This window comes from Xiphophorus maculatus, chromosome 10 (assembly GCF_002775205.1).
Source record: "Xiphophorus maculatus strain JP 163 A chromosome 10, X_maculatus-5.0-male, whole genome shotgun sequence".
In the NCBI taxonomy this organism is placed as follows: Eukaryota; Metazoa; Chordata; class Actinopteri; order Cyprinodontiformes; family Poeciliidae; genus Xiphophorus; species Xiphophorus maculatus.
In genome coordinates, this window is record NC_036452.1 from 697109 (window position 1) to 718935 (window position 21827).

Below are 21827 nucleotides of genomic sequence, written 5' to 3' on the forward strand. Positions count from 1 at the left end.
AGAATACGTTTCTTTGCAGACCATAAGTCATATTTTAGAAATGTTTCTGAAACGAAAGAAGAACAGGAAGTATGGGAGCCTGATGGGTCAAATGGGACTTTTACATTTTTGACCTTTGGTTTGGCTGCTGGGCAGAAAGAATCACCCGACTGACTGACTTCAGGTTGTAGGTACTGGAAGCTTCAAAGCCTTACTGGTGTTTGAAACCAGTGAGTTACTGGGAACCAGTCACTGATGGGAGACAAACGATGGACAATCTATGGTTTACATGAAAGGCACAGTTGGACGTCATCAGCATAAATATGGTGTTAAATATCCAGAAAGGCTTGAATAACTGCAGGAAGTGAGACAAAGAAAAGCAAAGTGGGCCCAGAACCGAGCCCAGTCCTGCAGCCTGGAGGGAAATGATCCAAATTGTTTTTTGCTAAATTGAATCAATATATTTTTAGTGAATATTGGAAAGTGTGTGTGCTGCCTGCTGTGTTCGTGCGTCACTTTAACAGTGTGTGTGTGTCGTATAGCATGCTTCATGAGGCCCAAATGGAAACCTGAGCGCTGCAGCAGAATAGTGCTGGACATGACGCCCAGCGCCGCTCATATCAGCCTCCAGTCCAGTGTCTCCTCTCAGAGCCGCCGCTTCTCCCTTAATGCGTTTTCATAGTGAGAATGTTTCCATCCGCACTAAATAATCTGTTTGCCCTCCAAGCCGGCAGGCGGAGGAGATCGGACTTTATCGCAATTTTCTCTGACATTTCATAAGGAAAGTTCCCGAGGGGGAACTCACCTCAGGAAGGAGAGAGGCGGCTAACATTTAGCCGATCAGCTAAAGGTCAGGCTGCTCCGGATCCCATGGAGAAGTCTGCTGAGGACTCGCCGGGCCGGGCCGGGCCACAGATCATGTCTGCTACAATAACACCATAACATTTCCACATCATGGCGGGGGGGCAGGAGGGGGGGCCTCAATATCTGTAGAGAATGTCAGGGCAAAGCGCCGACCTTTGGATCAGCTCTGCTGATGTCAGAACCGTGGCCCGACTCGCTGCCTTCATGTCTGGTTCTGGTCTGTAGCAATGCTGCAGATAATTATTAACTTAGTGATCAGTTATTCTATCGATTAGTCAATAAATCAGATAAAAAAACTAGCACATTCTCCAGATTTTTTATTTAAACCTTTTTATGTCATTTCACAGATTATAAAAACATGTAAATAAACAAATCATTCAATTCCTTTAATAAATATCAAAATAAACATTTTCTTACCTAAAAGTTAATAAGAGCAGTGCAAAACTTCAGAGATGTAGCCATGACAACACAAGGCTAACAGCGGTGAGGCTAACAGCGGTGAGGCTAACAGCGGTGAAGCTAACAGCGGTGAGGCTAACAGCGGTGAGGCTAACAGCGGTGAGGCTAACAGCAGTGAGGCTAACAGCGGTGAGGCTAACAGCGGTGAGGCTAACAGCGGTGAAGCTAACAGCGGTGAGGCTAACAGCGGTGAGGCTAACAGCAGTGAAGCTAACAGCGGTGAGGCTAACAGCGGTGAGGCTAACAGCAGTGAGGCTAACAGCAGTGAAGCTAACAGCGGTGAGGCTAACAGCGGTGAAGCTAACAGCGGTGAGGCTAACAGCGGTGAGGCTAACAGCGGTGAGGCTAACAGCGGTGAGGCTAACAGCGCTGAGGCTAACAGCGGTGAGGCTAACAGCGCTGAGGCTAACAGCGCTGAGGCTAACAGCGGTGAGGCTAACAGCAGTGAAGCTAACAGCGGTGAGGCTAACAGCGGTGAGGCTAACAGCAGTGAGGCTAACAGCAGTGAAGCTAACAGCGGTGAGGCTAACAGCGGTGAAGCTAACAGCAGTGAAGCTAACAGCGGTGAGGCTAACAGCAGTGAAGCTAACAGCGGTGAGGCTAACAGCGGTGAGGCTAACAGCGGTGAGGCTAACAGCGGTGAGGCTAACAGCAATGAAGCTAACAGCGGTGAGGCTAACAGCAGTGAAGCTAACAGCGGTGAGGCTAACAGCGGTGAGGCTAACAGCGGTGAGGCTAACAGCGGTGAGGCTAACAGCAGTGAGGCTAACAGCGGTGAGGCTAACAGCGGTGAGGCTAACAGCGGTGAAGCTAACAGCGGTGAGGCTAACAGCAGTGAGGCTAACAGCGGTGAGGCTAACAGCGCTGAGGCTAACAGCGCTGAGTGTTGATGTTGTGTTTGTTGCTCCACAGTTTCTTCCTGTTCAATGTATCAACTATAAACAGACTTTCAGCAGTTCTGGCTCTGCTCTGCCGGTGAAGTGCACAGCAGAGCAGAGCGCAGCAAAGACGCATTCAGTCTACAGCATGAGTCAACAAAAACAATTGAAATAAAAAACAAGCAGCGCTCAGCCTGGCGGCTGCCAGGCTGATAACTCACTGGAGGAAAACCTGAAGGGCTTCATTACTGATCTGAATCTGTTGTTCTGTCAGCAGATGGAATTTTGAGACCATTAATCAATTAATCGGATTCAGATTCAACAGAACTGGTTCAGACCCAAACTGCTGGCTCTGCTGCAGCTGACAGGCTGAAGGTGGAGAGAGAGAGAGGATGAGGATGATGAAGGTGATGATGATGAGGATGATGAAGAACTGGAAACTAAGAGAGATGAAGGATCTCTGTTAGTCTCTGTGTGTGTGTGTGTTTCCTCTGACCCGGTCATGTTTCCCTCCTGATGGTTCTGACCCAGACTCAGAGCTTTCTGCTCTCTGTCTTAATGGTTCTGGTTCTGACCCGGTGTCATCAGAACCGAGCCGCTCTGCTGATGAAGCCACGTTCAGGAAACCGGACTGCAGGCAGGATTAACACACACACGCACACACGCACACACGCACACACACACACACACACACACACACACACACACACACTTCTTCATGTCTGTCTGCTGTTTGTCCTTCCCTCCGCTGGTCCAAATGTCCAGCTCGGTGCCGCAGCAGCATGCGGGTCCAGCAGGCGGCCCGGTTGATGTAAAATGTTAGTATAAATGCTGATTGGGTCGGTGCTGAGTGGCGACGGGTCACAGACAGATAATAATGTTTTTATGCTTAAATGATGCTCAGCCATAACTTGAATATATTTGCATGAAATTGAAAATGTGGGGAAAAAATCAGGTGAAATGAAAGGTTCTGACTTCTGTGTTTGGAAAACGAATCTCATTTCCAAGCAGCCAGGTCGTTAACTAAAACTTTAAATTAAATTTAAATAAAGTTGGACAAACTGATTGAAACTTTCCTGAAAACCAGCAGATGAGTTTCTGGCTGGAGAAATGAGCTGCAGACGTTCAGCCTCTTCATTACAAACTTATTCTGATTTCAAAGTGAAACCAGTTTCCTGATGTTTTTAAATCTGAATGAAACGTTCATGATGGATCCTGATGCTGGTGAGATTCTCCGCATCATCATACCTCCACTACCTTGTTCCTGGAGACCAAAGGTTCCTCCTGGTTCAGCCTCGTTCTGATTGGACAGACAGGAACCTTCACATCAACATGGAGACTCTGCTGGAGGTCCAGTGAGGACATTTAAAACAAATGGACTGGATTTGGGTTGAAGCGGACTGGAGTCAGGGTGAAGCTGCTCAGACAGACTTGGACCTACTGGCAGATGTTCTGGAACCCAACTCCAGTCCATCTGCCTAGTCAAAGTTCGGTCTGGTTGGTGAGGTGTGAACACTAATCGACCTCTGACCTCTGGTCCTCCAAACCTCGGTCTGGGTTCAGTTTGAATGTGAACGCCAAGTGGACCAGAGAGCGCTCCAAAACCAGGAAGTGGACTACAGTGCAGGGCATTCTGGGTAAATACAACCAAAGCTAACATGCTAGCCTAGTGCTAGCAGCAGAAATGGCTCCTGGTCTTCAGCCAAAGACTAAAGAGAAAAATCTGACGCCTCCATCTTGTTTCCATCTGGTGAAGAAGGAAGTTGCTTTCAGTGTCTTCAGAGGTTCTTGGTGCAGCGCCCCCACAGGCCAGGAGGGGAACAGGTTGGTTTGACTCAGAACCACACTCTAAAATAAACCTGCCGCAGCCACGGGTCGGTCCGACCCGCCCAGCCAGCCGTCATTAAGCAGCTCCACCCAGACTCTAATTATAGGATTAGAGGTCAGAACACAGCAGATCTCTGATTGGCTGCAGCCGCCCCAAAACACACTGATCACTGCTCCTAGTGACCCAGGTACACACACACACACACACACACACCCTAACCTCAAACACTGATTTGCACAGAGCCAGTGTTTGTCTGCTGCTCTCACCTGGTAAGTATAGTGCTGACTGGGCTGCTGGACCCAAAATAATCCTCAGCACCACCAGCCAGGCTGCCAGCGGGCCGGGTCGGCACCGCTCGGCTCAATAACAGCTTATTATAGCTGCAGACCGTCTGGGTCTGCAGAGGTTCTGCTGACGATCCACAGCAGCTTCCTCTTCCTCGTCTTCCTCCACTCAGGGAGAAAACACACATGGTGTCAGAAAGGAAACTAGAGCTGCTTCTCAAACCACCAAGATATTTAGTTCTGTCAGTAAATCAGGTGAAATATAGAAACTCATTTATTTATTTCAGGTTTATGCTGAAAAGTTCAGCTTCTGAGATCAGACCAATAAAAACATTTTATTTTCATCTGATCGTTTTGGAATTTAAACACAAATGTCACAAAAAGAAAAACAAATAAAACCTGAATTAGTTGAGTTTCCATTTCCTGGTTAGAAGTGAAACGACCAGGCGGCGCAGAGTGTGATGTCATCTGATGTTGGCGCTACACCTGGCTGGAGTAAACAGGAAGTAGAGGTTGCTAACAGGAAGTAGAGGTTGTTAGCTACATGGGGTTGGTTCCTCTGAGACACCGGTGCCGGCTAACACGTCTCCATCTCCTCTTTGGAAAAACTTTTGTTTCAAATTTTTCCGTTTCCATCGAGATTTTTGAATATTCAAAAAACTGTTGATGGAGAAACGACAGCGGCTCCAAGTTCTGTCCAGTTTCTGCTCCAGTCTGGGCTCCTTCTGCACCAATCACTGCATTAATGCGGCGTGGCGCGGAGGAGGCCAGACGGACCGGTTCTGTTGAGGTTCTGGAAGCCTCCGGCTCGTTGTTGGTTCCGTTGTTTCTTCTCTTCCTCCACTTTTCCAGCCTGGCTGGTTGGTTTAACCTGGAGTTCCTGGTTAGTTTCAGACAGAACTGGAGAGTTCATGAGAGAAATGTTTAGATTTATAGTAAACGTTTCCAGTAATCCTCCCTGAGTCGACCCAGATGTAAAGTTCTGCTTCCTGCGCCGGCGCCTTTCTCTGAGGAAGCAGCTGGTTCTTCCCGGTCTCCGTTGGCGACGATGCGTGGCTAATATGCAATCAGGCAGGATGTCAGGTTTGATTTGTGAAAACAGCCACAGCTGATGAATATGGAAGCAAAGCTTCAGCTTTCATTCAAACATCAGGAGGAAACATGGAAACATGACGGTTCTGCACATCTGGACCCAAAGCAGCAGCTGGAACCAGGAGGTGGAGCACGCTGAGGCTAACTGGGGTCAAGAGGTCATTGTTGTGTGGAGCATCCAGTCAGACGTGCCGCGGCTTCAGGATGGAGACGAGTCCGCTGTGAAAAATGAGTTATGTTTTCAAAAAGTTCAAAATGTTCCTACAGTGGTTGGGGTGCGGTCAGGACGAAGGACCTGGCAACATTTCAGACTCTTTAGTGACTTTTTATCAAAAAGATGAGCAACAAATCTAGGAACTTTCTGTTGTTGAGACTTTTACTGCGACGGCGCTCTGCAGCAGAGGACAGCCGCTCCACTCCGAGGCCACGTTGCTAATCTAGCTAGCATCGCTGCTATTCCAGCTCCTGGCTCACCACCAGGTGGCGTCTGAGTGAGATGGGTCCATATCTGAACACAGGAATGACAGGAACCAATCTGGACCGGAACAACAGGAAAATTCACCTGCAGAACCACCATTCAACCCAAAGAGGGCAGCATTGAGACTGATTTAGTTAAAATTTACAGTTAAACAAATTTACCAAAATGTAAATTTTCACAGAAACATCAAGATAAAACCATAAATGAGCAGCAAATACATGAGCATGATTAACAGCACTAAGGCCCTCCTCCTGGCCCTGGTTGTGTCTGACTTGTCAGATGACAGCAGGTCCACATTCACCATGGTAACACGCAGACCAGATATGGAAAAACCTTTTATAAGTTACATGTTGCAGCGGATGTAGAGTCTGAATCGGACCCGATGAATCGGACCCGATGAATCGGACCTGATCTAAACATTTAGATTATCGGTAGAAAAAGAAAAGTTGTTTTTGTTGTTCAGCTCAGTTTGACATGAACTGAATGTGAGGATTTGGTTCGTTTAGTTTCTGCTGTCGTCTTTTGTTCATTTCCTCTACAAACCTGAGTTCACCGATTTTACCTCAGCAGCAACAAAACCACCAATCATGACCAGCAGGAAGTTCTGCTTGGAAAAGTGGATGAAGAAAAGACGCATCATGCAGGCTGAAGCAGAACGGCGCCCCCTAGCGGAGCAGCAGGGATGTTCCTCTCTCTCTCTCTCTCTCTCTCTCTCTCTCTCTCTCTCTCTCTCTCTCTCTCTCTCCTCCAATCTGCGCGCGGTGACGCTGCGTTAAAAGCTCCAGTCCAGCTTCATCCTGCTCCTCATCCTCATGTTTACCCCCGGACCCCTCTCTCTCTCTCTCTCTCTCTCTCGGTGACTCGGTTCTGTTTCTGCTCTCCAGCTGCAGCGCAGTGATCGCAGTGATCGCGGCGTGGGCCGCGGCTTTTCACGGGACGTGGAGGACAGCTCTGATTTCCGGGGACTTTCCACTCTAAGGTGACGTTTCTCCTCCAGAACCGGACCGCCCGCTTCCTGTTTGGCTTCTGGACCGGAGCGGGACGAAGAGAGCCGAGCAGAGCCGCGCGCGCGCTGCCAGGTCCGGACGGGACCCGACGGGATCGTGGGTCCAGCTGCGTGTTTCCTGTTGATCCGCGCAGGGAAGAGACGCGAACAGGACCGGGTGGAGGAGTTAGAGCCGCCGGTCCGAACCGAGCCGAACCCGGGCTGTGAAGGCTGAGCCGGTCCTGAAGACGGCCAGTGGAGATGGTTCCGACCCGCTGTCCGCGCTCCTGCTGCGGCTGGCGGCCGCTCTCATCAACATCTGCAGCGATGTAGTCAGCCTCTTCATCTGCGTCCTCCTCATCCTCAGCGACCCGACCCACCTGAAGATGATCCTGCTGCGCCGGTTCCGAGTCCTCATCCTCACCGTCTTCCTGGTGGCCTGCTCCATGCACATCATGGTGGACCTGCTGCCCAAGCTGGAGCGCCAGGGCGCCGGCTGCTCCTGCTCGCACGGCCCGGCCCAGGCTCCGGAGCGCGGCTGGGCCGAACCGGGCTGGCCCGACAAGCACACGCTGCGGATCCTGCAGGACTTCAGCAGCGAGCCCGGATCCAACGCGTCCTCCCGAGCCCTGGACCGGCTCCCTTTGGACGGGGCGCCGGCCCCGGAGCCGCCGGGCCCGCGGGGCGACAGGAGCAGACTCTTCCTCCAGGGGCCGGCGGCGGCCCGGCTCGGTCCAGCCCGGGGTTCGAGGCTGGCGCTGCTGTTCGAGCATCCCCTCTATAGACGATCTGTGCCGCCGCTGACGGAGGAAGACACGCTGTTCAACGTCAACACGGACATCAGGTTCGACCCCAAAGCGGCGGAGGACCAGGCATGGTGAGCAGGGGCGCACAGATGCATTCTGGGAGATTTAGTCAGGCCGGACTGGAGTCTCAGTTAAACTGGGAGGAAATTCATAGTTTTACAGACATTATTATTATTATCATTATAATAATAATAATAATAATAATAATAATAATAATAATAATAATAATAATATGTATTGTATCTTACAACCTGCTGTTCTCTTCCTGCAGAATAAATCCAATAATATTTTTCGGACTATAAGCCGTTACTTTCTTCTCACTTTGAACCAGACGATTTGTAGGCCGATGCGGCTTTTCTGTGGATTTTTCTTCAACCACCAGGGGGCTCTTTAGCAGGATGTGAATCATTGGGAGTCAAAATTGGAAATCAAAGAAGAGAGTGCTGATTTTCATTTAGAACAAGCTCATGCCACAGCAGGCACGACCCAGAAATGTCTTCAAACTCATTTCCCCACTTCATGGAAACCACAGGAAGAAGTTCATATGATGTCGCTTTTAAGTTGAAGGTTATCGATCTGGCAGGACAGGAGGGAAATACAGCCGCTGCACGTAAACTCAGCGTGAACGAATCCATGGTTCTGCGTTGGAGACGCAGGGCTGGGCAGCCGAGAGCGGCGGAGATACCAGGGGCTTGTAGCCCCATGAGGCTTATATATGTACGTTTTCAGTTTAAAAAAAAACAATAAAAACTTTGTGGATCAATCAATCAAATGTTATTTGTATAGCACATTTCAGCAGCAAGACATTTCAAAGTGCTTTACATCATTACAAACACAGAAACACAAAGCAACATAGAATCAACAATCAAAACACAGCATTAAGTCAAGTTCCATCAATAAAGTGGGTGCGGCTTATAGTGAGGTGCGATCTATAGTCTGGAAAATATGGTAGTTCAGATATTTTCATGTTAATTTTTCTGTTTTTCCATTTTTATTTTTTGAACCTCCACATTTTAGTGAATAAAACGTTTTCACCCAAGTCTCTCAGTTTTCATACGTTTATTAAAAGACTAAAGACAATTTATTAGTCATTGGCCATGTAGTTGTTATTTAAACACTTCACACAAGTTTATGATGAAAATAAAGAAACAATCTAAAGAAATGAACTTAAACTTCCAGCAGCAATATTCCAGAAGTTCAGGATGTTGTGAACGCTGGTTTAGCGCTCGGCTAACTGAAACTCTGTTCTAATAAACATCTTCACCGAAATCAGGCAAAGTTCTGATTCTGAAGATCTACAAAAAGCTATGCTGAGTGTGCATCAAGGATCTTTGCAGAGGGAGGAGTTTGCTGGACCTTTGTGCTAATGCTAATGCTAGCAGCCCTCCTGTATGTTTTGATATGTCTTGTTGATCTCTTCCTGTTTCCTGATGTCATCAGAGGAACTGACCTCTGACCTCTTGGCTGGCGTCTTTCTCTAAATGTAGAGAAACGTCTTTCTTCACGTAGCATTCATCAGCAGTACCATCAATTGGTCACAGGGGGCGCTAATTCCCACTTCTGACTGTAAATCTACACATAATCCAGATTCAGATGCAGGTTTTCAGTTTTAGTGCGTTTCCACGGCGACCCAGTTGTTTTTCACCTAAACGTTGATATTTTTCTCCTCAGTAACAGCTGGAATATCGCTGGTTAGTTCTAATAACTTAGATCGTCACAGCGACCATCAGAACTAGAAGTTTAATATTTTCTGTTGACTTCTTTTTCCTGTTCAGTGTTAGTAATCTCCTCCTTCCTGTTCAGATCCTGTCTCGGTATTTAAACTTCCCGTTCCTCTTCCTGCCGCCATCCAGGACCGGCGAGGGCGCCGACGACGAGCTGAGCCCGGCGGGCGAGCTGACGGCCGAGTCGTACCCCAACTGGCTGCGCTTCCACATCGGGATCAACCGCTACGAGCTTTACGGCCGGCACAGCCCGGTGGTGGAGGCGCTGCTCAGGGACCTGCTGACCCAGAGGATCACCAGCGTGGGTGAGTCCACGCGACCTTTGACCTTCCATGTTGGGCATTTGGAGTCATGCAAACTGTCTGTTTCTGTTGGAAATAAAACATGTGGAACCCGGGTTCCATCAGAACCATCCCGATCCCCACAACATCCAGAACCGGGTTTAATAAATCACAACCAAAATGTTCAAAGCATCAATAATCCATCCAGCTGAGCGACTCTTTAAACTCTCAGTTTAATTTATTTTGTTTAACTTTGATTTAGTTTTATTTTGTATAATTTAATTCAATTCCATTTAGTTTTTAATTTATTTTCTGTATTTTAATTTAGTCATATTTTGTTTTATTTTCATTTTGTTATTTTTTATTTAATGTTATTGTGCATCATTTAAATGAAAACTTGAGTTCATTCAGGCTGTGAAGGAGCTGAAACATTTCTGATACGGATCAATAAATCCAGTTCAGATCAATAAATCCAGTTCAGATCAATAAATCCAGATCTATGTAATGTAGTGGCAGTAAATATGATGTCTAATTCAGATTATAGTCCCAGCTGACGTTGCACCAGACCCTCTTCCTGATCAAGCATGTGGCGACAGTGGAAAGGAACGACTCACTTCCAACGAGTCTGGTTCCAGCAGAACCAGAACCAGAACCAGAACCGGGCTCAGTAGGAGCGGTTCTCAGAACACTGACCCATTAGCCTGAGGGACCAGAGAGACCCAAGGGCTGGAGGCAGCGTAGCTGTGCCCCTCCCCCACCTGCTGCTGAACACTTTTCACTTCCTGTTCAGCCTTTCAGTTTTAAATCTGTTAATAACATGAAATTCTGATATTTTCCTAATAATCCTAATTAAATGTTGGGAAACGTATCAGAAGCAACACTCAGTGCAGCCGATGTCCACAACATTCCCAGGACTGGACCTGCAGGTCCAGTTGCAGGTCCAGTTGCAGGTCCAGTTGCAGGTCCAGTTGCAGGTCCAGTTGCAGGTCCAGTTGCAGATCCAGTTGCAGGTCTAGTTGCAGGTCCAGTTGCAGGTCCAGTTGCAGGTCCAGTTGCAGGTCTAGTTGCAGGTCCAGTTGCAGGTCCAGTTGCAGATCCAGTTGCAGGTCCAGTTGCCTCTCTGTTTTAACACATGAAGGCAGGTCAGAAAAAACTTAGTCAGTCAACAGCTCCAGTAGGAAACACCTCAAAGCTGCAGCAGGCAGACCCACATGGTGACGGCTCACTGCACACACACACACACACACACACACACACACACACACACACACACACACACACGCACGCACACACACACACACACACACACACACACACACACACACACACACACACGCACGCACACACACACACACACACACACACACACACACACACACCGCTCTGTTTGGAGGAGATGTTTCTTGTTTCCTGACTTTTCTCTTCAGCAAGTCGTTCTTCAAATCAGAGATTACAGCATCAGAACCCAGCCTAGGCCCGGTTCAGCCCGGTAGTAAACCAGGCCGGGAATAATCTGACCTGGAATCTCCTCCCAGCCAAAGCTGATTGTAGGGGTTTGAAATCAGAACCGGATCAGAACCAGTTTGTCTTCAGCCCTCAGATCTTCCTCGTTCTAGTTGTGCTGTAGAATCCGCCGGCGGCTGGAGGAACCAGAACCAGAACCAGAACTCTGATAGTTTTTGTTCTTTGTTTAAGTCTAAACTGATTAAATTGTTTGTTTGGCATAAAGACGATGATTTGTTTTGTTTTCACTGCAACAGCCATGAAGTCTGGAGGAACGCAGCTGAAGCTCATCATGACCTTCCACAACTACGGCCAGGCGCTCTTCAAGCCCATGAAGTAAGTCCTGCTGCTTCACCACTCAGGGGGCGGAGCCTGGGCCCCACAGGGTCAGGGGGGCGGAGCCTGGGCCCCACGGGGTCAGGGGGGCGGAGCCTGGGCCCCACGGGGTCAGGGGGGCGGAGCCTGGGCCCCACGGGGTGAGGGGGGAGGAGCCTGGGCCCCACGGGGTCAGGGGGGCTCCTGGAGATCCTGCACGTTTTATTCCCTCCCTGGTTTTAGTAACAACCTTTCAGCAGGTCCAAGTTCTTCTTAGTCTCTAATGATCCATCATTGGATCCAGGTGAGTTAAACCAGGGAGAGACTGAAACATGCAGCATGTCGGCCCCCAGGGACCCACTTTGGACCCCACTCAGTTATACTATGATTTGCAACACTGATTATAAAACTGCAAAGATGAATTGAGTGTGAAAACGTAAAAATCCATCCAGTGTTTCTCCGTGTTTAACACTGAAAGACGGATAATTCCTTCAGGATTCAGCTGTAAAGCTAACAGTAGCTGCTTCATCAGCAGCTGAGCGACAGGCTAACATGTCATTAGAGTCTCTCATCCTGAGATTACGCCGCATGCAGCCTGCTACGGCGACGACACGCTGCCTCAGGAAAACCTAATGAAATCATCAGCAGAGACGCAGCGGCAGCTTCATCCGTTTCATAAGAACCTGAATTCGCTAAGATCCAGGAGGAGCTAACGTGGCGCTAACCCAGACAGCTAACAGTTTGAACTAATGCTAACAGCTTGAGCTAATGCTAGCTGTTTTACTAGATGTTTGTGCTAGATTGTAATAACTATTTTTTTTGTTTTATATTCATTTGCAGTTTAAATTTCATTGAAAAAAAGAAATTCTCACTTTCATTAGAAACTTGTTGCAACATCATTTAAAATCTTAAAAATCACAAAACAAAGTTTCATATTCAGGTGGAAATGTGTCAGATAATTCATCACAAAGATATGGCTGCTGCCATTTTGACCCTCATTAAAAGCCCCAGTGTAATCAAATCAGGCTGTGGAAGTTTGAGCTAATGCTAACAGCTTGAGCTAATGCTAGCAACTTGGCTGGATGGTAACAGTTGGTTTTGTTATGAAACTAAACTCGTTATGTTTAAGTTACAAACTTTTCCACTCCAGTTTCTAGATGTTTGTAATATTTTCCCATAACATTCTGGATATTTTGATACAAATTATGTTTGCAGTTTGGGTCTGCTGACTGTAGTGCTTAGCATCCTGGCTAACTACTGTTAGCATTTCAAGCTAATGTTAAAGTGTTTTAAAACCTGCTGGGTATTCTGGAGTCTGGTCATCACTGTGATGGATAGCAGGCCAATAGAAACATATTTATTGTTATCATGTTGTTGTGTTGGCAGCCATATTGGATTTTGTGGTCAGACTAGGTGAGAAAAGGCCAACTTTCTCAGTCAGGGTTCCATCTCTGGAGCTTTTTGCTTGTTTTTGGAAGTTTCTACTTTCAAGGCTTTCCTGGCTAACCAGGAAGTGAGGAAGAGCTTCATGGAAGACGAAGCTGAATGTTTACAGATATGAAGCTGGAAAGAAAACAGGACAAAGAAACAAACGGAGAAACAGACAGAAGGCTCAGAGTTTGATGTGGAAGTTACGTTGGAAAGCTTTACGAGCTGAAACATGGCGTCCGACTGGTTAGAAATGATCAAATCCTTCCTGCTGTAAAGTCACATTAATTCACGTTTCCTTTGTGAACCAGTCATATTTCTGCCATAACACAACAAGGAGCGGTGTGTGATGCGAACTCCCCCCTGATTGGTGGATTTAAATGTCACCTTGGCTTTGTGGTGCTGAATTAATGGAGGGTTAACGTTGAGCAGCCGGAGCAGCGCGGGGCGAAGCCTCTGGCTGCAGCAGCAGGGAGGAGGAGCAGCTATTCACACTCTGTAATTACTGCTGCAGTCGCAGCGCAGCGGCCAGGGGTCATCCTGACAGGCTGGGGGCAAAGGGCGGAGCTCCGGAATGGGCGGGGCCAGGAGGGGCAGCCTGCACACTCAGATCAGCTCCCTGCATGGCTTCACATGTTGGGCTGATGTGAGACGGGCTGAGAGCGGCACTGCTGGATGTCAGAGCTCAGTAAGACTGACAGGATTTAACTAGACCGTTTAGATGTTTCTCACTGCTTCACGCCTCTTTAACGTCCTCAAGCCGACCAAAGGCTTCAGTGTGTTTTAATGGGGAGGACCGGCCAGTGAATGCATCGTGGTGTGTTTGTGTTTCCCTTCCTGATCAATATTTTTTCTGCTTATTCAGATCATTCTCTGTGAACATCAGTTTTCAAATCTTGCTACTGATTTTCAAATGGATTTTGGTCAGGACTTTGACTAGGCCATTCTTACCTGGTTTGTTTGTTTGGTGTAAATGCTAATCGACCTCTGACCTCTGGTCCTCCAAACCTCAGTCTGGGTTCGGTTTGAATGTGAACGCCAAGCGGACTAGAGACCGCTCCAAAACCAGGAAGTGGACTACAGCGCAGGGCTTTCTGGGTAAATCCAACCAAAGCTAACCTGCTAGCCTAGCGCTAGCAGCAGAAATGGCTTCTGGTCTTCAGCCAAAGACTAAAGAGAAAAATCTGACGCCTCCATCTTGTTTCCATCTGGTGAAGAAGGAAGTTGCTCTCAGTGTCTTCAGAGGTTTTTGTGTCGTTTCCTTCAGTGGTTCTTGGTGCAGCGCCCCCACAGGCCAGGAGGGGAACAGGCTGGTTTGGGTCAGAGCAGAGAGAAAACCAACAGAACCGAGTCAGTCGGACCATCAGGAAGAAAACAGCCTGAAACTTTTTATTTTGAACAAATTCAAAATAAAAAGCTTTGCTGGCTAGGGGTCAGGGTTCAACTGGAACAATCAACTGATCACTTGGTCTTCAGTCCTCTCTCTCCTAATCATCTCCTGGTTCCCAACCTGCAGCTGAGTTTTCACATCAGAGCGTCTCCTCTCAGCCTGCATGCTAACGCGCCGCAGCAGCAGGCGGTAAATGTGATGAACATCTCGGTAGCCATCGACCATCAGCCATCTTTGTGAAGCTGCTCTGCGCCTGGATATCGACTCGTCTGTCGGTTTTTCCTCATTCTGCTTCTAAAAGGTTTTCACGATTGATCCTTTGGCTGTTTTCTGTTTTCAGAACAAGATCAGAAAGTAAAATCAGTTCTTCTTCTCTGTGCTGTCACAGTTTCTCAAAACGCGCCTGCTCTGATTTCTGTGTTTGTGTGATGAAACACCTACCATGAATCAGTTCCAGACATGCAGCTAGCCTGGCATTAACCGGTCTAGTCCAAGTCAGCGCCTGTCTAGCCTCGAAGGATTTGTGTGGCTCCATGTGAGAGAGGAGACAATCCTCTGTGACGCCCAGCCCAGGATTTCTGAGACTTACAGCTGAACTCATCGTTTCACAACAACCAGACCTGCAGCTGATGAAGCAGCTTAATCATCATCATCATCATCATGACGCTCCGCCAGCCGTTTGTTCAGTCCGGGATGATATGAAATTTATTGTGCGGTTCATCCGTAAAGCTACACTTACACTGTAACCATCAGCTACTCAGCCGCCCGCCGTGCTCAGTCTATCAGCTCACCTGTATTAATACCTGCAGCTCTTCCTGCCGTTCGCTCTGAACCAGCAGCTCCCGGAGGAGAAAGGCTGCCGTACTGCAGGCATGGCGCCAGTCATTTTAAAGATGCTTATTGGTCCCCCGAAAACAACGAAACCCCGGACGTTATCATGGATCAATAAAATCCTCCCAGGCTGAACTTGAACATTGGACGTTATGCCGCTAACACTTAGCTTTGGTCAACAACTCAGAGGAGGAAGTCAGAGCTCAGCGCAACGCAAATAATGTCCCGGCCGAAACACGGTGCGCTAAATAATAAAACATAAATTAACGAAGCTTTGAGGCAGGTACATTTTCCTCGAGGAATTTTAATAATGGAGGTCCTGGAATCATTGGAGGAATCGTTTCAGCCCTGGTTGAGATTTACATCCAAGAAAAATATTTTCAAGTTTGTACTAAGAAAGCAGCAACTCAACACAGCTTCACCTGGAGGAGCTCAGGCTCATCTGACTCAAAACCAAACCGATGTCCTGGGAGTAAATGAACCACATTATGATCTGAATTGCCAAGAGGTGATCCAGCTCTAGCTGGTCGGGTTCTGATCAGGTTCTGCTCAGGTTCTTGCTGTCAGTGTGCTGAGCTGACTGACTGACTGCTGATGACCTTTGACCCAGTTTATCATGTTTGGCTTCTGCAAAGACAAAATGCTGATCACCTCTGTGATGACCTCTGGTTCTGGTTCTGAACACAGATCAACATCCAAGCGGAGGAAATTCTGAGGTAAATGAAATGAAATTTGAACTTTGGTTCCAAGTGTAAATAGAACAACAGTCAGCAGAGGGTTTTGCCTGGTGACCTTTGACCTTTATAGAACAGTTGAAACTAGCTAGCTAGCTAGCTGTCTCTGCCGTTAGCTTCAGCCTGTCGGCCATTAGAGATGGACTGAAGGCTGTGGCTGCTTTAGCTCCAGCAGCAACTAGTGGGGGATGGGCCTTAGTGTGAGCATCATGAAGCTGGAGAAGGCAGAACTTTTTAGAACCAGGTCATCAGATCCAAAGTCAACTTTTGGTCCAAACAGAACCCAGTTTGGGTCTGGATCCGGTTCTGTAAGCTTAATCAGGACTGACCCGGAGGAATGAGAGGGAACAACCAGGAGCTGACCGGGTTCTTATGCCTCAGCTTCATCGAATCGCTGGTCAATCGGTCGGCTTTCTGGATCGGCAACACGCAGATCAATCAGAGATCAATATAAGATCAGCCTGATCAGACTGCATGGCTCCATGGAGCCAGTGTGTTAAACCCAAGTACACTGCTCAAAAAAATAAAGGGAACACTTAAACAACACAATATAACTCCAAGTAAATCAAACTTCTGTGAAATCAAACTGTCCACTTAGGAAGCAACACTGATTGACAATCAATTTCACCTGCTGTTGTGCAAATGGATAGACAACAGGTGGAAATTATTGGCAATTAGCAAGACACACTCAATAAAGGAGTGGTTCTGCAGTTGGGACCACAGACCACTTCTCAGTACCTATGCTGTCTGGCTGATGTTTTGGTCAGTTTTGAATGTTGGTGGTGCTTTCACACTCGTGGTAGCATGAGACGGACTCCACAACCCACACAAGTGGCTCAGGTAGTGCAGCTCATCCAGGATGGCACATCAATGTGAGCTGTGGCAAGAAGGTTTGCTGTGTCTGTCAGCATAGTGTCCAGAGGCTGGAGGCGCTACCAGGAGACAGGCCAGTACACCAGGAGACGTGGAGGAGGCCGTAGGAGGGCAACAACCCAGCAGCAGGACCGCTACCTCCGCCTTTGTGCAAGAAGGAACAGGAGGAGCACTGCCAGAGCCCTGCAAAATGACCTCCAGCAGGCCACAAATGTGCATGTGTCTGCACAAACGGTTAGAAACCGACTCCATGAGGATGGTATGAGGGCCCGACGTCCACAGATGGGGGTTGTGCTCACAGCCCAACACCATGCAGGACGCTTGGCATTTGCCAGAGAACACCAGGATTGGCAAATTCGCCACTGGCGCCTTGTGCTCTTCACAGATGAAAGCAGGTTCACACTGAGCACATGTGACAGACGTGACAGAGTCTGGAGACGCCGTGGAGAGCGGTCTGCTGCCTGCAACATCCTTCAGCATGACCGGTTTGGCAGTGGGTCAGTAATGGTGTGGGGTGGCATTTCTTTGGAGGGCCGCACAGCCCTCCATGTGCTCACCAGAGGTAGCCTGGCTGCCACTAGGTACCGAGATGAGATCCTCAGACCCCTTGTGAGACCATATGCTGGTGCGGTTGGCCCTGGGTTCCTCCTAATGCAGGACAATGCTAGACCTCATGTGGCTGGAGTGTGTCAGCAGTTCCTGCAAGATGAAGGCATTGAAGCTATGGACTGGCCAGCCTGTTCCCCAGACCTGAATCCGATTGAGCACATCTGGGACATCATGTCTCGCTCCATCCACCAACGTCACGTTGCACCACAGACTGTCCAGGAGTTGGCGGATGCTTTAGTCCAGGTCTGGGAGGAGATCCCTCAGGAGACCATCCGCCACCTCATCAGGAGCATGCCCAGGCGTTGTAGGGAGGTCATACAGGCACGTGGAGGCCACACACAATACTGAGCCTCATTTTGACTTGTTTTAAGGACATTACATTAAAGTTGGATCAGCGTGTAGTGTTATTTCACTTTAATTTTGTGTGTGGCTCCAAATCCAGGCCTCCATTGGTTAATAAATTTGATTTCCATTGATGATTTTTGTGTGATTTTGTTGTCAGCACATTCAACTTTGTACAGAACAAAGTATTCAATGAGAATATTTCTTTCATTCAGATCTAGGATGTGTTATTTGAGTGTTCCCTTTATTTTTTTGAGCAGTGTATATGTCCCGTTAAGCGCAGCCCACTGCCCCCCACTGCCCCTCGCTGCAGCTGTTAGCTTCTATGGCTGTTAGCTTCTATGGCTGTTAGCGTCTGCAGCTGTTAGCGTCTGTGGTAGTGCTAATATGGCTTCCAATGTGCACATTAATACATCTTAAGGTGCATTCAGTGTCTGGCTGTTGAAACAGATGAGCTGCTATTGGCTGTGGTGAGGAAATTAGAGCTGTATCATTTCCTGCGTCACCATCGCAGCATCGTCGGCCATCTTGGTTTTCTTTACATTAAACAGGGCTCAACAGGAAGTTAGTTATTACTAATTTAGTTGACAATTAGTTCAATAATTGAGTCATCCCGATAAATTGATCCAGCCCTAAACCTGATAGATTTCTGTTCTATTGTGATTTGTCTATTTTTAGCCATAAAAGGAGAAATGCAGCAGTTTATATATGCTGAGATTAAAAAGTTCTTAAGTTATTTTCTGAATATTGTTTTGGTTCGGCAGCAGGAGAATCTGCAACTGGCAGATTATTAACACCAGAGAAACGGATGAGCAGCAGCTGCAGCTGGTTGTTGTTTTGGAGGAAAAGCAGCAGAAAGGAGAAAGCAGCTCGGATTAACACGCTGTCGTCTGACCGGGCCGGGCCGGGTCGGACCGGGCCGGGAGGTTCCCATTTATCGTGTTTGCACAGCGTCTGCTCAAACATGAGCTTTGGAGCCTCGGCTGACCATGGGGCGGGTCAGGAACCCAAAGTACAATCCATGGAGCTCTGCACTGTTGGATCACCAGGACCAGTTAGGATTTAGAGCTGGACTGGAATGGAATGGATTGGACTGGACTGGATTGAACTGGATTGAATTGGACTGGACTGGATTGGACTACTCTGGACTGGATTGAACTGGACTGGACTGGACTGGATTGAACTGGACTGGATTGGAATGGATTGGATTGAACTGGACTGTACTGAACTGGACTTAGTTGGATTGAACTGGATTGAACCGGACTGGATTGAACTGGACTGAACTGGATTGAACCGGACTGGACTGGATTGAACTGGACTGGACTGGATTGGACTACTCTGGACTGGATTGAACTGGACCGGACTGGACTGGACTGGATTGAACTGGACTGGACTGGACTGGATTGAATTGGACTGGACTGGATTGGACTACTCGGGACTGGATTGAACTGGACCGGACTGGACTGGACTGGATTGAACTGGACTGGACTGGATTGAACTGGACTGGATTGGATTGGATTGGATTGGATTGGATTGAACTGGACTGTACTGAACTGGACTTAATTGGATTGAACTGGATTGAACCGGACTGGATTGAACTGGACTGGATTGGATTGGATTGGATTGGATTGGATTGGATTGGACTGGGCTGGACTGGACTGGACTGGATTGGACTGGACCGGACGGAACTGGACTGGACTGGATTGGACTGGACTGTACTGAACTGGACTGGATTGAACTGGACTGAATTGAACTGGACTGGTACGACTGGACTGGATTGAACTGGAATGGATTGGATTGGATTGGATTGAACTGGACTGGACTGGACTGGAATGGACTGGGCTGGGCTGGACTGGAATGGACTGGGCTGGGCTGGACTGGATTGGACTGGACTGGACGGAACTGGGCTGGACTGGATTGGATTGAACTGGATTGAACTGGACTGGACTGGATTGAACTGGACTGGACTGGACTGGGTTGGATTGGACTACTCTGGACTGGATTGAACTGGACTGGACTGGACTGGATTGAACTGGACTGGATAGGATTGGATTGGAGTGGACTGGAATGGATTTAACTGGACTGGACTGGATTGGATTCAACTGGATTGAACTGGACTGGACTGGACTGAACTGGATTGAACTGGACTGGATTGGACTACTTGGGACTGGATTGAACTGGACTGTACTGAACTGTACTTAATTGGATTGAACTGGATTGAACCGGACTGGACTGGATTGGATTACTGTGGACTGGATTGAACTAGACCGGACTGGACTGGATTGGATTAAACTGGACTGGATGGAATTGGATTGTATTATATTGGAATGGATTGGATTGAACTGGACTGTACTGAACTGGACTTAATTGGATTGAATTGGATTGAACCGGACTGGATTGAACTGGACTGGACTGGATTGGACTACTCTGGACTGGATTGAACTGGACCGGACTGGACTGGACTGGATTGAACTGGACTGAACTGGACTGGATTGGATTGGACTGGACTGGACTGGATTGGATTGAACTGGATTGAACTGGACTGGATTGGATTGAACTGGACTGGACTGAACTGAACTGGATTGAACTTTACTGGATTGAACTTCACTGGATTGAACTGGACTGGACTGGTATAAACTGGACTGGACTGGAATGAACTGGACTGGACTGGTATAAACTGGACTGAACTGGACTGGAATGAACTGGACTGGACTGGTATAAACTGGACTGGATTGGATTGAACTGGATTGAACTGGACTGGACTGGATTGAACTGGACTGGATTGGATTGGATTGGATTGGACTGGGCTGGACTGGACTGGACTGGACTGGACTGGATTGGACTGGACCGGACGGAACTGGACTGGACTGGATTGGACTGGACTGTACTGAACTGGACTGGATTGGACTACTCGGGACTGGATTGAACTGGACTGTACTGAACTGTACTTAATTGGATTGAACTGGATTGAACCGGACTGGACTGGATTGGATTAAACTGGACTGGATGGAATTGGATTGTATTATATTGGAATGGATTGGATTGAACTGGACTGTACTGAACTGGACTTAATTGGATTGAATTGGATTGAACCGGACTGGATTGAACTGGACTGGACTGGATTGGACTACTCTGGACTGGATTGAACTGGACCGGACTGGACTGGACTGAACTGGACTGGATTGGATTGGACTGGACTGTACTGGATTGGATTGAACTGGATTGAACTGGACTGGATTGGATTGAACTGGACTGGACTGAACTGAACTGGATTGAACTTTACTGGATTGAACTTCACTGGATTGAACTGGACTGGACTGGTATAAACTGGACTGGACTGGACTGGAATGAACTGGACTGGACTGGTATAAACTGGACTGAACTGGACTGGAATGAACTGGACTGGACTCGTATAAACTGGACTGGATTGGATTGAACTGGATTGAACTGGACTGGACTGGTATAAACTGGACTGGATTGGATTGAACTGGATTGAACTTTACTGGATTGAACTTCACTGGATTGAACTGGACTGCACTGGACTGGACTGGTATAAACTGGACTGGACTGAACTGGACTGGATTGAACTGGACTGGACTGGTATAAACTGGACTGGATTGGACTGTTTAAAGCTGCATCTCTTTATGCTTCGAGATCAGAGTCAGAATTTATTTCTCGTTTGTTGCTGAACATGAATGAGATTAAACCAATCCTAAATATGGTTATATGTTATATTTACAATATAGATATAGATATGCACATATAGATCAGACCGTATATTTGTCAAGGTTATTAATTACTTTCAGGAAGAATCTGTTTTTGTTCTGAAGATGGAAGTCCGTTCCAGTAAATTCCTCCTTTTTAAATTGAAGAGTTTAATTTCCTTCCTGTGAAACGGTTCCTGGATATTTCAGCATGTTTTCGTCTCGTTTTATTTTTACTGCTTCCTGTTTTCCAAACGTTCAGCCGCACCCGTCCATCCGCTCTTCATCACACCATCCTCCCCGTTTGCTACAGACACGCAGCGTCTGATTGGCTGAGAGGAAAGGGGCGTGGCCTGCCGTCTCTCTCACAGCTCTGGAAAATGTTCATTTGCTCTTTATTGTTTTTCTTCTCATAAAACATGTTTTTCCTCCATAAAACT

General features: G+C 47.7%; 1 protein-coding gene across 1 annotated transcript in view; it reads left to right on the forward strand.

Moving 5' to 3' along the window:
• The first annotated feature begins 7039 nt into the window (after positions 1-7039).
• LOC102236103 (extracellular serine/threonine protein kinase FAM20C-like) overlaps positions 7040-21827 on the forward strand; it is a 39521-nt gene continuing 24733 nt past the window's right edge. Inside the window, exons 1-3 of the mRNA XM_023340611.1 lie at positions 7040-7724; positions 9507-9682; positions 11419-11497. Coding sequence (XP_023196379.1) covers positions 7234-7724; positions 9507-9682; positions 11419-11497 — 746 coding nt within the window. The 5' untranslated portion in view covers positions 7040-7233. The remainder of the gene's footprint in view (positions 7725-9506; positions 9683-11418; positions 11498-21827) is intronic.